This window comes from Octodon degus, unplaced genomic scaffold (assembly GCF_000260255.1).
Source record: "Octodon degus isolate 3935 unplaced genomic scaffold, OctDeg1.0 scaffold00015, whole genome shotgun sequence".
In the NCBI taxonomy this organism is placed as follows: domain Eukaryota; kingdom Metazoa; phylum Chordata; class Mammalia; order Rodentia; family Octodontidae; genus Octodon; species Octodon degus.
The window spans coordinates 19057711-19072189 of record NW_004524591.1 but is presented as its reverse complement, the minus strand read 5'-3'; the positions used below and the strand labels follow the sequence as shown (position 1 = coordinate 19072189).

Sequence of the window (14479 nt, the reverse complement as noted above, 5' to 3'; positions counted from 1 at the left end):
AGTACTGTAACTATAAATAATACCTTTATGAAAATGCAGTGGTTGCAACAAAGCTACAGGTATGTGCAGCTCTCTGAAATGAAGTGACACTCTGGTCTTCCGGGCTGGCCTCTTTGAGCACTGCATCACAGAAGTGCAAGTTTCCTTTTCCCTTACTGGTTCACTCTGTTTAAACCAGTTCATTGGAATCATCTTCTGGAGCCTGTGTTTGCTGATGGCTCACTTTCGTTGCAGGTTCTGCTCTACAGTGGGCAACTGGACATCATTGTGGCAGCTTCTCTGACAGAGCGCTCCTTGATGGCCATGGACTGGAAAGGAACCCAGAAATACCACAAGATGGAAAGAAAAGTCTGGAAGATCTTTAAATCTGATGATGAAGTGGCTGGTTATGTCCGGCAAGTGGATGACTTCCACCAGGTATGAAAACACTTGGGGCATGCCTTCCTGGAAACGGGGTAGTAGGACTGAAAGTAAAAACCAAGTGCCAGTATGACAGATGGCCTAAGCAAATCAAGAAGCTGACATTTCTCTTCTATGGCCCAACTTTCCACAGATAATAATGGCCTAAGTTTGTTTTAAAGCATATAGGAATAATGCCAAGCATTGTGGCACATGCCTATAACCACAGCAGTGTAGGAGGCTGTGGCAGGAAGATCACGAGTTCAAGCCCATCACGTGCAATTTAGGGACTGGGTGAGACTCTCAAAACAAAAATGGCTGGGGCCTGTAGCTCAATGGTAGAGCACGGGCCTAGCTTCCATGAGGTGGAAGCCCCATTCCGGTTGAACCCCCAGTTCTAGGAGAAATAAAATAAAATATAAGTCTTAGACTTGATGTCAAAACAGAAAGAAGGCCAGGTTTTGTTCAGACGATAAGAAGATAATTTAAAAAGATAATCCTCAGCCTCAGGAATGAGTAATTAGCAAGAGTGTATTTCAGAAATAAGTGCAGCTTGACAAAGGAAGACTGCAGAGGCTCCTCTGGCAGATCTATGACCACAGTTTTGAATCACATATGCAGCTCTTGGACAAATTCTCTCTAGGTGATACCTCTAGTGTGATCTCAACTTCAGGAATCAAGCTTCAGTTGTGTGATTTTCTTTTCTTTGAACATTCTTTTCAATTTTTGGTGTACGAACCACTCTGGCTCTGTGAAACGAGTTGGAAAGTGTCTTCCCTCTTTTGAATGTCTCAATTAGCTCTTGCAAGTGTGGGAAGAAGCTATTGGTGAAGTCAGTTTGGCCTGATAGTTTCTTTGGAAAGGCGTTAAAGTACAGATTCAGTTCTTATAATTGACACAGGATCGCGCACTTTTTCTATTTCTTCATGTATTTGTTTTCACAGGGTGTAATTTTTTTCCAGAAATTTATTTCACCTAAAGTTTCAATCAAGTTTATGGGCATAAAATTGCTTTTGTAATATCATCTTATTGTTATTTAATGTCTTTTGAAATCTATAATAACATCAATATTTTTTCCTCTCTTGCATGAGAGGAACTATAACATATTTGGTATTTTTCTCCGACTGATTTTTGTCTTTGTTGTATTTTTGGTTTCCATTAATTTGTGCTTTTATCCTACTTTCTTCCTATCCTGGAGTTAAGTGCACCTTAAAATTCATCATGGTTTTATTATGATTTTATTAAAAAATACATAATTTCCATTTTGCTTTATTCCCTTTGATCAACGGGTTATTTTAAATTATATTGCTTAATTTCTTAAGACTTTGAGTCTCGGATTCTTTACATTTATTTCAAGAATAAGAAAAAAGGGCTGGCCAAATAGCTCAGCGGATTAAAGTGCCTGCTTAGGCAGGCTCAGGGGTCAGGAGTTCAATCCCCAGGCCTGCCATGCCAGCCCCACTCCTGGGGCACACTGAGATGGCAATTGAGACTGGACATGGTAGTGTGCACCTGTAATCCCAGCACTTGGGAGGCTATACGCAGGAGGATCACTATGAGTCCAATCTATGCAGCGAGACCCTGTACACCCTGTCCTAGTTTAAAAAACAAACAAACAAAAAAAAAGAGTAAGAAAACATAGTTACAGCTCTGTGGTCTGAAAACATCTTTCTTTATAATTTCAGCCATTTGAAATTCGCTTTGTGGCTCCCATACAAATTTTGTTGTGTATATTCCTTGTGTACTTACAAATAGTATGTATTGTGCAGTTGTAATATATATGTCAACTAGGACAGCTTTGAACAGCTTGGTTGTTAGTCATTAACATCTCCCCTCCCCCTGCCACTGCTCCTTTTGTCCATTAGTTCAATAGGAGAGATCTGTTACAACTCACACTATAACTGAAGATTTTTCTATTGCTCCTTTTACACCTAGTTTGACTTTTTTTTTCCATTGTCTTTTTGAGACAGGGTCTTGCTATGCAGTTCAGGCTGGCCTTGAGCTCACTTTGTAGCCCAGGTTGGTCTTAAACTCACAAGGATCCTCCTGCCTCAGCATCCCAAGTGCTGGGATTACAGGCATGCACCACCATGCCCAGCTAGTTTTATCTGTTTGTTGTTAACTACAATAGACATGTTCTACATTCCTGGTGTTAAATCCTTTATTTTTGTGCAACCTCCTTTTCATCTGTAGTAATATTTCTCATTTTAAAGTTAAATTTGTTGATAATAGTGCATTTATATCAACTCTCTTTGGAAATACATACATGTGATGTCTTTTGGCAATGTTTTCCTTTCAATAGTTCTATATCCTCAGATTTAAATGTCTCTCTTATGCAGTGTGTAGTATTATTGACAGATCCTGACAATATTTTAAAATTGGAATAATCCATTTACATTTAATGTAATTGCTGCCTGTTTTTAAACCTAGTATTTTATGATTTGTTTTCTATTTGTTCCATGTGTTCTGTATTTCCCTTTGCTTATTGCATTCTTCTGTATTACACAACCATTTTGTATAATTTTATTTTTTCTCATCTACAGACTTGTTAGCAATAAATTATTTCAGTATGTTTAGCAGTTATACTAAAGTACAATGCAAATAAATTGTAGACTCATTTAATCTAATATAAATTATAATTTCACCATTTTTTGAGCAAATTTAAGACCCTTGGAGCACTTAATCATTTTTACTGCCTTTGCTGGGTCTTGTAGGTTTTTTTTTTTAAGAGAATAAAAATAATTTTAAAAACATTAGAAATAATACAGAATTTCAAAAAACAATATGATAGGAATTCATCAATGCTTGTTATATTGTATATTGTTGTCTTAAAAGTAGTTTTTCAGATTATCAGATATAAGCATTGTAAAAATGGTCAAAAAATTAAGCATTAACTATTCCTTTCAATATAAAGAAAGACAACTTCAAGGCTTTTATAGGTAAATAGGTGCAGCTAGAGACTGTACTCATAAGTGAAGTAAGTCAGATCCTCATGTGTAAACATCATATTGTTTCCCTTATTTAAGAACCTGAAAGAGTAAATAAAATCTGAAAGATACAATAGATATTGTGAAAGGGAAAGAAACTTCTCAAAAGGAAAGAACTGAGATGAGGGAAAGGAGAAGAAAGAGGGAAGGAAAGAAAAAGGAAGAAAAAATATACATATATGTATAGCTAATTGTAGGATTTTTTAAAAAAATCTATCTCTAAATATTACATGACATTATCTTAAGCATTTGACACAGCTGGTAGTCACTGGATGTTGTCCACATACTCACCGTTTTGGTTACTTCCCATTTCTGCGCCAGACTTCTTTGCTACTTATTTTAGAAATGTTATATTGACAACAACATCCCTCTTTTTACCTTAAAATGTCTTGCTTTACCTTTTCACTGTGAAGGACATTTCTTATGTTAGTGAATCTTAGCTCAGCCCTTGCTTTCAGCAGATTAAAAAAAACAGAACAACAACAACAACAAAAGATTCTGTGCTGTCAACCTCTGACTTAAACCAGTTTTAGCAAGAAGTTGGCCATGAGCTTCGTAGCTGATGGTGGCCCTTGTTTAATTCTGGGTTTGTTCCCAGAGTCAAATGGGATTTCTACCTTTAGCTTTGTTTTGAGGAATCTATGTACTGATTTCCATAGCAGGATTTCTTTTCCTCACATCTTTGTCAGCATTTGTTGCTTTTTATGTTCTTGATGATAGTCATTATGACTGCTGTAAAATGAATCTCAAAGTTGTTTTGATTTGCATTTCTCTAATGACTGAAAATGTTAAACATTTTTTGAAATTTTCAATGCAATTCTCCTGCCAGTTTTTTTGTTGGGGTGCTTGTTTTGGGGACTTGTCTTTTGGCTCATTATATATTCTAGACCTTCTTCTACCATCAGAAGTCTCATTATACCCCATTTTGTAGCTGATCTTTTCATTCTGTTAATTGTTTCCTTTGCTGTGTAGAAGCTTTTTAATTTGATGTAATCCCATTAGTGGATTTTTATACAATTTCTTGTACTATTAGAATTCTATCAGAAGTCTTCATCTGTGTGTATAGTATCAAGTGTATTCTCTATGCTACTTTTCAGCATTTTCAGTTTCTTATATTTAGGTCTTTGGTCCATTTTTATTAGATTTTAGTGCAGGATGAAGGGTAGGGTTCTAGTTTCAGTCTTCTGGAAGTGAATATCCAGTTTTCCCAGCACCATTTGTTAAGAGTCTATCTTTTCTCTAAAGTATGCTTGTGGCCCTTTTGTCACAAAATCGTACAGCTGTATGTGTGTGGGGCTGTTCCTGTGTCTCCTGTTCTGTTCCATTTGTTCACGTGTCTGTTTTTATGCCAGTGCCCTGCTAGTTTGTTCCTGTAGATGAATGGAATAATTTGAAATCCAGCATGTGATACTTCCTGCTTCTTCTCTTTTTACTCAGATTTACTTTGATTATTCTGAGTCTTTTATGATTCCAAACAAATTTTAGGATAGATTTTTCTACTTCTGTGGAAAAAAATATTGTTGATATTTTAATAGGCTTTGCATTAAGATCTCTAGATCACTTTTGGCAATAGGGCTTTATTTATCTGTTTTTCAATGTGAATTCTGCTGACCCCCAAACAAGGAACGTCTCTCCATGTTCTGATAGACTTTTCAATTCTTTCTTCAGAGTTCTGTAATTTTCATCCTATAGATCTTTCACTTCCTTGTTTTGGTTGATACCTAGGAATTTAACTGGGGGGAAGCTATTCTGAATTTCTTTTTCTGACTTCTTTCATGGGGTGTTCTTAATGGGCACACAGAACAGGTGCTGATTTCTGTGTGTTGATTTTGTAACCAGTCGACTGCTATCTTTCGCACATTGTTTCCTCATTTATTCACTTGTGAAACTCAACTTTACCCCTTGCCTCCAGTTCACATGGCCCTAAACCAAATAGGACTGCGTGTGTGTGTGTGTGTGTGTGTGTGTGTGTGTGTGTACATGTGGGGCTCTGTGTTCATTAAGATTGGTTGAAATCATAAGGCTGGGGCTTGATTTAGTGTCCTGAGTGTCCTTCTAAGAAGTGACACTGGAGAGTTTGCTGCCTTGTCATCTCTGCTGCGCAGGACACACGAAGAAGGTGGCCATCTGCACGCCAGGACAATGATGTGCACCAGAACTGAACTGGCCAACACCTTGGCCCTTGCAGCCTCCTAAATTAAGTGAAAAAAATGTCCTTCTGTTCAAGCCCCAGTCAGTTGGATCTCATAGAGCAGTTAAATATATTCTATCAAATTAGTAGGTGTAAAGTGTTACTGGACTCCCAGAAAATTTTGCTATTTTTATTTTTTTAATCATTACTTAATATAATTCCAGATCTGGGGAAATATTTCATTTAAAAATCAACCCATAGCCGAAAGTCAGACTAGTAACACTCAGGCATTCAGGGGAAATATGAATGCTGAGCTGCTAGGGAGGAAGGGACTGTCACCTCTCCTGCCCATCCACTGAGTGTTGACGGGCAGCGCACTAGCACCACTGCACACGGGGTTTCCTCCAGATTCCTTGAGGGCTGCCTCCACCACCTGCTTTTTATGTCCCCCCAATCAGTCTTGTGAAACGCTGCAGTGCCTGGCGCTACACACGTGTCCTGCTTGGCTCTCTGCACAAAACGTCCAGCTTGGGAGGCCAGATTGCTGCCTCAGGGCTGCATGTGGCACAGAGGTGGGAAGAGAAATTGGCTGCGTGTCACAGACCGTGGCAGATATCACGCAAAGCCCGCCACTCTCGTATGAATGCAAAACACATTTAGAGATTAAATGGCGGCAAGTCCCTCGCTGCCAAAAACTGGGTAACAAAAGAAGCGGGGTCCACATATGTTTGTGATAGGGAGTGTTTTACCACGCAGCGAGAGATCTGCATTTTATGTAGGTGATTTTGAAACGTTGGCAGAGATCCTTCCCCGCTAGTGCCTGGGCCTTGGAGTGGGGGAGCATGGAGATGGGGAGTGAAGGAGGAGAGGGCTCGCTGGCGAACAAAGGCGTTCTCTGTGAGGCTAGATCTAGGAAGACTGTCCCAGTGTCCGGCGTCTGATAATGAAGAAAACGGACCTCAGCCCCGGACTTGCTGTTCAGTGCTACACACACAAAACAGAAGCACGTGTATGTGCCTGCCAAAAAAGAAAGCACGCTCTCTGCCAACCACCACAGCTCTTAATTTAAGAACTGGAAACCACAGTAGATTTGTCTCCATGTGGTTACCTAAAATGTCCACTTTAAGGAATGACAGCACTCCTAGGGGAGCTAGCAGGGACAGGGAGAGACAACTGGGTTCCCTGCCACTCCAGGTGCCCTCCTCCTACGTGCGTGCATGCACACACACACACACACGCACGCACGCACGTGCACGCATACACCCCAGCGCAGCGGCAGCCAGCCTTCTGGGCTCAGAGGCAGGGAGCGTGTTCTGAGCTCGTCTCTGCACTCTGACCTGGAAGACAGCGAGGATGAGGTCTTCAAACCATGCCAAGAGTCAGACCCTGCTGTAGCGTGATCTGAGGCTGCAGACTTTCTAACCTTCAGTTTGTCTGTCAAATGCAGGGTTCAGAATGAATTATCTCTAAGATATCTTCTAGCAAAAACCCCAGATGTCTGGGGGTTTTTTGTTTTGTTTTGTTTTGTTTTTTTTTTAATCAGTGTCAAGAGTTGCTCAATTAATAGAAGCGCAGAAGAGTGGCCTGCAGCAAATGTACACTGTGCACTTACCAATGTGTGTATATGTATCTCCTTGTCTGTTTCCATCTGTGTTTGTCTAGAGAGGAGGAGGGAAACGCTGCATACACAATGCTCTTCCCAGGTGAAGGCTTGACCAAGGCCACAGATAGCCTCTTCAGAGCCGTTGACTCTGAGCGCTTACTAATGTTATCTCTGGTCCCAGAGGCGTAATCCTTTCTCTGCGGCTGTTCACATTCCATGGTCACCATGGTCCAGACCACCCTACTGCTCCTTTTGGGAACTTTCTGTGCCTTTTCCCAAACAATCAATGTTTTCACTGCTTTCCAAATGCATGTTATTTTATATTTACATCATCAAGTCATCATTTTACCTACAAGGACATTTTGAATCCATATTTAGATTTGTACATTTTTAAAAATCAGAATTATAGCCACACTGGTGAATTTCTATAAGGACATGCTTTTAGTTTAAACTTCATGAAGCTAAGTGTCTTAATGAAAACAAATTATTTCTGTTTTGCTTGTCTTTTTTTGTAGAAAACTTCAGTTTAATTAACATTAAATAATTTTGATTTTTTTTCTCCATAATTTTTTCAAGAAAAAAATAGCAATTAGACAGTTTCAAATCAAATTGGTAGGACAGTTTCAATAATTAACACATTGCATACTCTCTTCCTAGTTGTTATTTGCTGTACAAGATGCAGACATTATATCTTATTTACAAACACTATTAGAACAAATCCCTCTATTCATTAAGAGAATGTAACTATATATTTATCCTAACCATTTTGAATACACAGATACAAAATGGACATTCATCTGTATCCCCTTTTTTGTTTAGTTCCGTCATTTGAATATTATAGGTGTGTGAACTCAGCAAAATATTACAAAATAGTCCAGTAGTCTATAATAGTATTGGGTCTTCCACTTGACTGGCAATGTCAGAAGTTGTTGACCTGAGTCCTCTACAGCTCAACATAACAACATTGTTTTACTTCTTGTACTTTGTTTTTATACTTTTCTGCTGGATGGTTAAGACCAAGATAAAGCAAGACCTATGCAATAAGAGTTGTAGCTTTTGGATCTGATAAGGTCAGTCAAATCCCCTCAGGATTTATCCTGAGATCCTGTACCTCAGATTGTAGATCCTTTGTCTGTGTCAGCCATGTGGATGAGTCACAGCCATTGCTTGGCCAATATGCTCTCTGTGAAAGCCTGAGAGAATGTTTTCTCTCCATGTGACTCTCCTTAGGCACATGCTACATCATCGATCACTTTCCTCTTTGGCCCCATAATCTCCTTGATCAGAAAATTTGGGACACTACTGAGTTACATGTCGTTACCGTACAAGTTCTCATATGTCCTGTCTTCATTGACCTTGGAAGGCTAGGGCCAAAATGTTGGCTTTCCTTGTGGCCCTCCTTTTTCTCTAATTCTTGAGAATCTTCAGAAGAGTTTTGAATCTAGAAAAATAGAACTTGAGATTAAGTGTAATGAGTCCAGTTTTATCCAATGCTAAGAAACCTTATGACTTGATCTAGGAACTTGTGATATTATAAAAAGCTCTAGAATTGGGGTGGTGTGCAAAGAAAACCTGTTGGATAAGTTCATGGCTAAAAGGAGGGTGGGCAGGGGCACGGTTCACAGTCTTGAGCTTGGAGGGGAGCTGGGACAGTAGCAAGTGGATGTGGGGACTTCATGGTGGACTCAAAGGCACGTGTCTCACTTTTTAAGCAATAAGAGCTACTAAAAGTTTAAGCACATTTTCATAGTTTTGGGGGATAAAGTTTAAAATGGCAGCAAAAGGAGGAATTTAGACTTAGGGGGTCCCTGGATGTAGGGTGTTTTGTTAGGAGTTTAAAAAAATTTAGTGTATTTTGAAATACATAATACATTCATGTTAGGATATTGGTATATGTATGTAACACATCTTGATTCACTTAATATCTTCATTAGGAGAAGATTCCCACCTATTTCATAAGACCACCTTCTTGACACCTGATCCTCAGCTCCTCAAAAGAGAGGTTCAGGGGAATAAGCTTTGGGGTCTCCTAACTTTGAGATTCAATTTCCTGTTGGAGAGATGGTCCTTCTTGTGCCCACACCAACTTCCAGGAAAACCGAGGGGAAGGAGCACAGCACTCTCAAGGCTCTTCTGGAGAGCTTTCACGTTAGAGGTTGCTAATGAAAGGAAGGTGGACTGTGGTGCCAGGCAGAGCTGGTTGGAATTTCGCCTTTGCCTTTTTCTAGCCAGGGCCTAGCTATCAGTTAGTTCTGTGACATCTGGCTGAGAATCACTACTTCACATGCATGTGGGGAAGATCAGTGTAGTCACTACCAGCTCACTCAGCGTTCCTGAGACCTTGCACGTGCTCTATGAGGCACCTTTGTCAGGAGCTTAGGGAATCTAGCTGCTACCTTGCAGACTGTGTCTTGACATTTACTAATTTTTAAATGAGGAAAAGGAGCTTTACCTAAGAATTTGCTTCAGGCTTTAAATAGTAACAGCAGATAACCCAAGTCTGGAAGTTTCCACCGCATCGTGGTTTCTCTACATGCTTTTTTGGCCAGGGGAGCAAGAAGGAGGTGGAGCATTCAGGTTGGAAGATCTAGGCTATATGTGTGCCCTCCAGGAGAGTATGTGGTGCTGGTGGCAAGGCGGGTAGGGGAGGGGCAGGTAGTGATACACACTGTTTAGCAGCATAGTCAGACTGCACGCACGTTGTTTTGTTACCTGAGGTCAAGAGCACTACTTGCAAGGAGAAGGAAGCTAGAGAAAGTACAACGTGCAGAGAGAAAGCCATGCCATCCGCCACTTGCCCACTCTGCTTTCCTAAATCTGCCATCAGCATTACTTTGTTTCTTTGCTTCTCGACAATTCAAAAATATAGGAAGGAATCCCTACAGCCCCTGGAGTGGAAGACTGGAACGTGAGTGTTTCTCCAGACAATCCATGGAGGGAACAATAGAAGTAACCACCTGCCTTTCTTGGATTTCCTGTCCTCGCTTAAGTTTTTTAGAATTTTAGACAGCATAGGGCACATTATGAACTGTGGGTTCCCAGAAGGCCTCCAGCAGGTCCCTGATTGTGCTGGCTTTGCTAGAGAAAGCAGAGAGCAATAAATTCAGCTTTTGCATTTCACTAGTTGAGAAAGGATGAAATGTTTTAAAGAACCAAGTGTAGTGCCTGTTATATAGCTTTGAGACAATGACTACCAAGTGCAGTTATTTCCCTGGGAAAACATGTTGGCATTGCTACAGCAATTTTTAAACAGAATCTGTGTCTCCCCTACCTCCAGCTCTGTTGCCTTCTACAGAAAATAGTGTCCTGAGTCCTGGATTCTGAGTCTCTATCTTCTGGCCCAAGACCAGAGAATGGCTGTCAGTCACTGATAGCATGACTGCTGCTGCACTCCCACCTCCCAGTCAGAACTTCATGGGTTGGGTTCTTCAGAAGCAGACACTGAAACAGAGTTTGGGGTACAAGTCATTCAGGAGGGGATTGACACCAGTGGAAGGAATGGGAAGCTAGGATTGGATGAAGGGAGAAATAAAAAATACAATGCAGTGCAGACAAACTTGCAGGGAGTGGGAAAGATATTTCCACATTGGGCCACGTTTCCTGCTTGGTCAATGAAGAAATTGTGAGCTTCCCCAAGACTGATACTGCTCTAGAAAAGGCTGCTCTTTACAGCTGTGGCCACTCCTCCAGGGCTGACAGCCAAATACTGTCTGCTGAATGCCCTCCCTGAAGAAGGAACGACACACGCTGCATCTCCATCAGTCACCAAGGCCACCCAGATGAAGTGCTTGCTAGCTTTCACTGGTAGTTTGCCAAGGCCAATGAGCAATTAGCCTTCCTTTGTTGCCATGATACATGGTTTTGCCTCAGCTTTCTGTGCAGTTTTGTCTTGTATTGCAGTAGAAAGATGGACCAGGCCTTGGTTTTCAACTCATATCAAGATTCCGAGACTCCAACAACTGATCTTTCAAAAAAAAAAAAAAAAAAAAAAGTAAAAGAAGAATCAAGGGTTGTCAGTAAATAGTTTCTTTTTTCCAGTTATTTGTTTGGACGTAACAAATCACTATAAAACCCAGAGGCTTAAAACAACAATTTATAATTTCTCACAATTGTGTGCATCGAATGGGCTCAGCTGGGTGGTTTTGGTTCAGACGAGGTGGGCTTCGGTCACGCATGCAGCTGAATTCAGCTGGGAGTTCTCCTGGGGTTGAGACATCTAAGACGTCCTCTCTTCTCCAGTGCTGCCTTGCTATGGCCTCTTGTGGAGGACTTCTTCACAGAACTGCAGCTGCTCTCCCAAACTGAGAAACAAAAGAGTGTCAGTGCCAAAGTTTTCGAATATTCTTTGCGTTGCATTGCATCCATCAAAGCAAACCACAAAGTAAGGTGCAACTAGTCTTAGGGGAAAGGATGGCAAAGAATTTGCAGCCATCATTTATCCACCACCTTTCCCTTAACCTGTGTGTCTGAATCCTCACGATGCAGGTTACCAGGATTCCTCTCCAGAGACCTTGACTTCATTCGTGTGCATTTGAGATTCATAGGGGACTCTAACATGCTGTGGGGTGGGAAAGCCTAATGTCCACCATGTTTTGGCCTGTTGACACGGTCATAGCCTTCATCTTATAGGAAGCCCTTGTGGCTTAGCATGATAAACTTGCATCTAGATTCTTAAAACCTGCCCTAAATCCTGACCTATTTCACTTACTCATAGACCAACCAGAAATTTGGGTCCACAGTTTTACTCTTAACAAACCAGCAATTGATCCGAAGCTTCCCATTAAAAGAAACTTCTTTTAGTTGCTTCTGTCCCCTGGCACAGCATTGGTTCTCTGAAATCTAGAGCCAAAATCTTGAGCTACAGTTTAGACTTCATTTCATGCCATGCATTGTCAATTTACAAGCCGTCTTTGTTCAGTCATGTCACTGATAGACCTTTGGTAATTTAGACTCATAGGAAAGTGCTTTCTTTATTCAGAGTTGGAGCTTCCTTTTCTCAGAGTTCTGTGCTGTACTGAAATTACATGTTCCTGGCGTGTGACACCCTTAGAGAGCAGGGCATCTGTGCTACCCTCTAACAAAGGGGCGCCTGTGTCACCCGGAGCTGTGCTTCTCAGCAAGAGCACTGTCCATTAGCCACAGTGCATGTATTCCTGGATATTAATTAATGACCAGACAGTATAATGAGTTCACAGAATTCCATTTCAAAACAAAAAAGTGCAATGTTTTAGACTGTAGCATGCTGTCATGAATATATTAGCTATTTCCATTAGGTAACCATTGCATTGTTTAGTAAGTATTCATTATTTAGCGAGAACTTTAATAGGTTCTTATCCTGAGATAAGGAGCTATGCTTTAGATTCAGAGGGTCAGCGCACTTCATCTTCAGTTCTACTAACCTCCAAATGACGTCTCCTTATGAAATTTAGCATTTCCTTCCATTTTGAATGAGGACAGCAAATGACAGTAGCATTAGCAATGTTGTTTACTTTGCTGCTAATAGAAAGCAGAAATATAATTCATATTACATGCACTGTCATAAATACTTTGAAACTTTGATTCTCCCCACTACTTTAAAATTAGAATAATTATTAAGGCCACTGACTGCTCTTATAGAATGTGTTAATATAGAATATATATATATATATATATATATATATATATATATGCCTCATCACAAAGTCATGTTTTACTCTGTCTGTGTGATGACATCACTTGTAAGCTGTGTATGCAGTTGGGCTTCTGTGTTCCTGGTTTCTCCATCTGTGGATTCAACCCACCGCAAATCGAAACTGTGGTTAAGCCTATGATGACTGCATCCCTCCCGAACAGGTACAGACCCTCCCTCTTCTTGCCCTTATTCCCTAATCAATACAGATTAGCAGCTATTTACTTAGCATTTATATTGCATTAAATGTTATAAATAATCTATAAATGATTTAAAGGGTATAAGAGGCTGTTCACAGGTAATATGCAAAGACTGTATCAATTACTGTAAGGGATTGAGTAGCCACTGATTTGGGTACTCTTGGGGAATCCTGCAAATATACTGAGGATGTCTCTTTATGTATTTGTATTTATAGTGTGACATAAATCAGTTTGGGCCATTGAAACCATGATTGTGAGAAGCCAGCGTTGGACAGGCATAGGGAGATCTATCGTATACGTACACACAAAAGAAGGATTCGTTACTAGGATTAGTTAAGTTAATGCTTACAAACAACTTGACACTCTGTACAACATCTTATGAGCATGTAATAAATATCTGTTTCTGATTCATTAAGATTATCCCTTAGTTATTGTGGACTGATCAGGCCCACAATCTGCCAAAAGAGTGTATGGCAAAGGCTTAAATAAAATCAAGTGGTATGATTTTAGGGCTCCAGGAGGTTCAAAATCCTCTAACCAAATTTGAGATTCTCTGGGAACTAAGACAAAGAACGTCTCTGGGCAGCCTGTATTTATTTGCTTTTCAAACAAAGGAGAGGGATGCTGAAGAAAACTTGGAAATCTGAGCAGGATTTTCGGAGACAGTTCAAAGACTTCCCCAGGTAGTAAAGTATGCTCATTAGGAGAATACCTTATCTCCAGGTTGACGTTTATTGTAGGAGTGTGGAGCCTGAAGCTGCAGTCACCTTTTAGTGAGTTGGGGTTTGAGCCAGGCATCCTCATCTGTAGCCTTATCTTGTTGTTTGAGGCATCACAGCTTTACAGGCCACTCTAGGCCTCCGCCAGGCCCAGGGACGCATAGAGGGTCACTAACTATGAATCTATGGCCCATCTCCAGGCAAGGGCCCTACGCCTTGGACAGGCTCACAAGCACACAAAGAAAGCCAATTGGTCAATACTACATCCTGCTCAGAGCTACTCCACAGTGGCCTCCATCAGGTCCCCACTGCTCCCTGCACGTCCCCCAGCATCCGTGTATTTCTGCAGGGCAAGCTGTCCTCATTCTGTTCAGACAGTCCTCCTCAGCATACACTGTGGATTGAAAGTTCAAATTATGGGGGCCGGGGAGATGGCTCAGTGGAAAAAGTGCTTCCCTGGCAAGCACAAGGGCCTGAGTTCAATCCCCGGTTCTGCCAAAAAAATAAAAAAGAAGAAAGTTCAAATGATGAAGTGCACTCAGGAGCAGTCATCGGAAAGGCCTGGAGCTGCTGCTGTTCTGTCTGTCCAGCTTCAGCTTCATGCTAACCAGGAAACCCTTGCTGAGAAGTAGAAGCTGCAGAGAGGCCTAAAGAGACGTTTAACATGTTGACCACATGGCAGTCTATTAATAGTAAATAAAAGTGGTTACATTGAGCAATGAGATATTTCTAAAGCATTGTTTAACAATAATTCCGAACATCACTGCTGACA

The 14479-nt window shown here is 40.8% G+C and overlaps 1 protein-coding gene across 4 annotated transcripts in view; it reads left to right on the top strand.

Moving 5' to 3' along the window:
• Positions 1 to 14479, top strand: part of Cpvl (carboxypeptidase, vitellogenic like) — a 178602-nt gene that overhangs the window by 151136 nt on the left and 12987 nt on the right. For all 4 annotated transcript variants that reach the window (XM_023709882.1, XM_023709881.1, XM_023709880.1 and 1 more), the window contains one exon: positions 235 to 417. In XM_023709882.1, coding sequence (XP_023565650.1) covers positions 235 to 417 — 183 coding nt within the window. The remainder of the gene's footprint in view (positions 1 to 234; positions 418 to 14479) is intronic.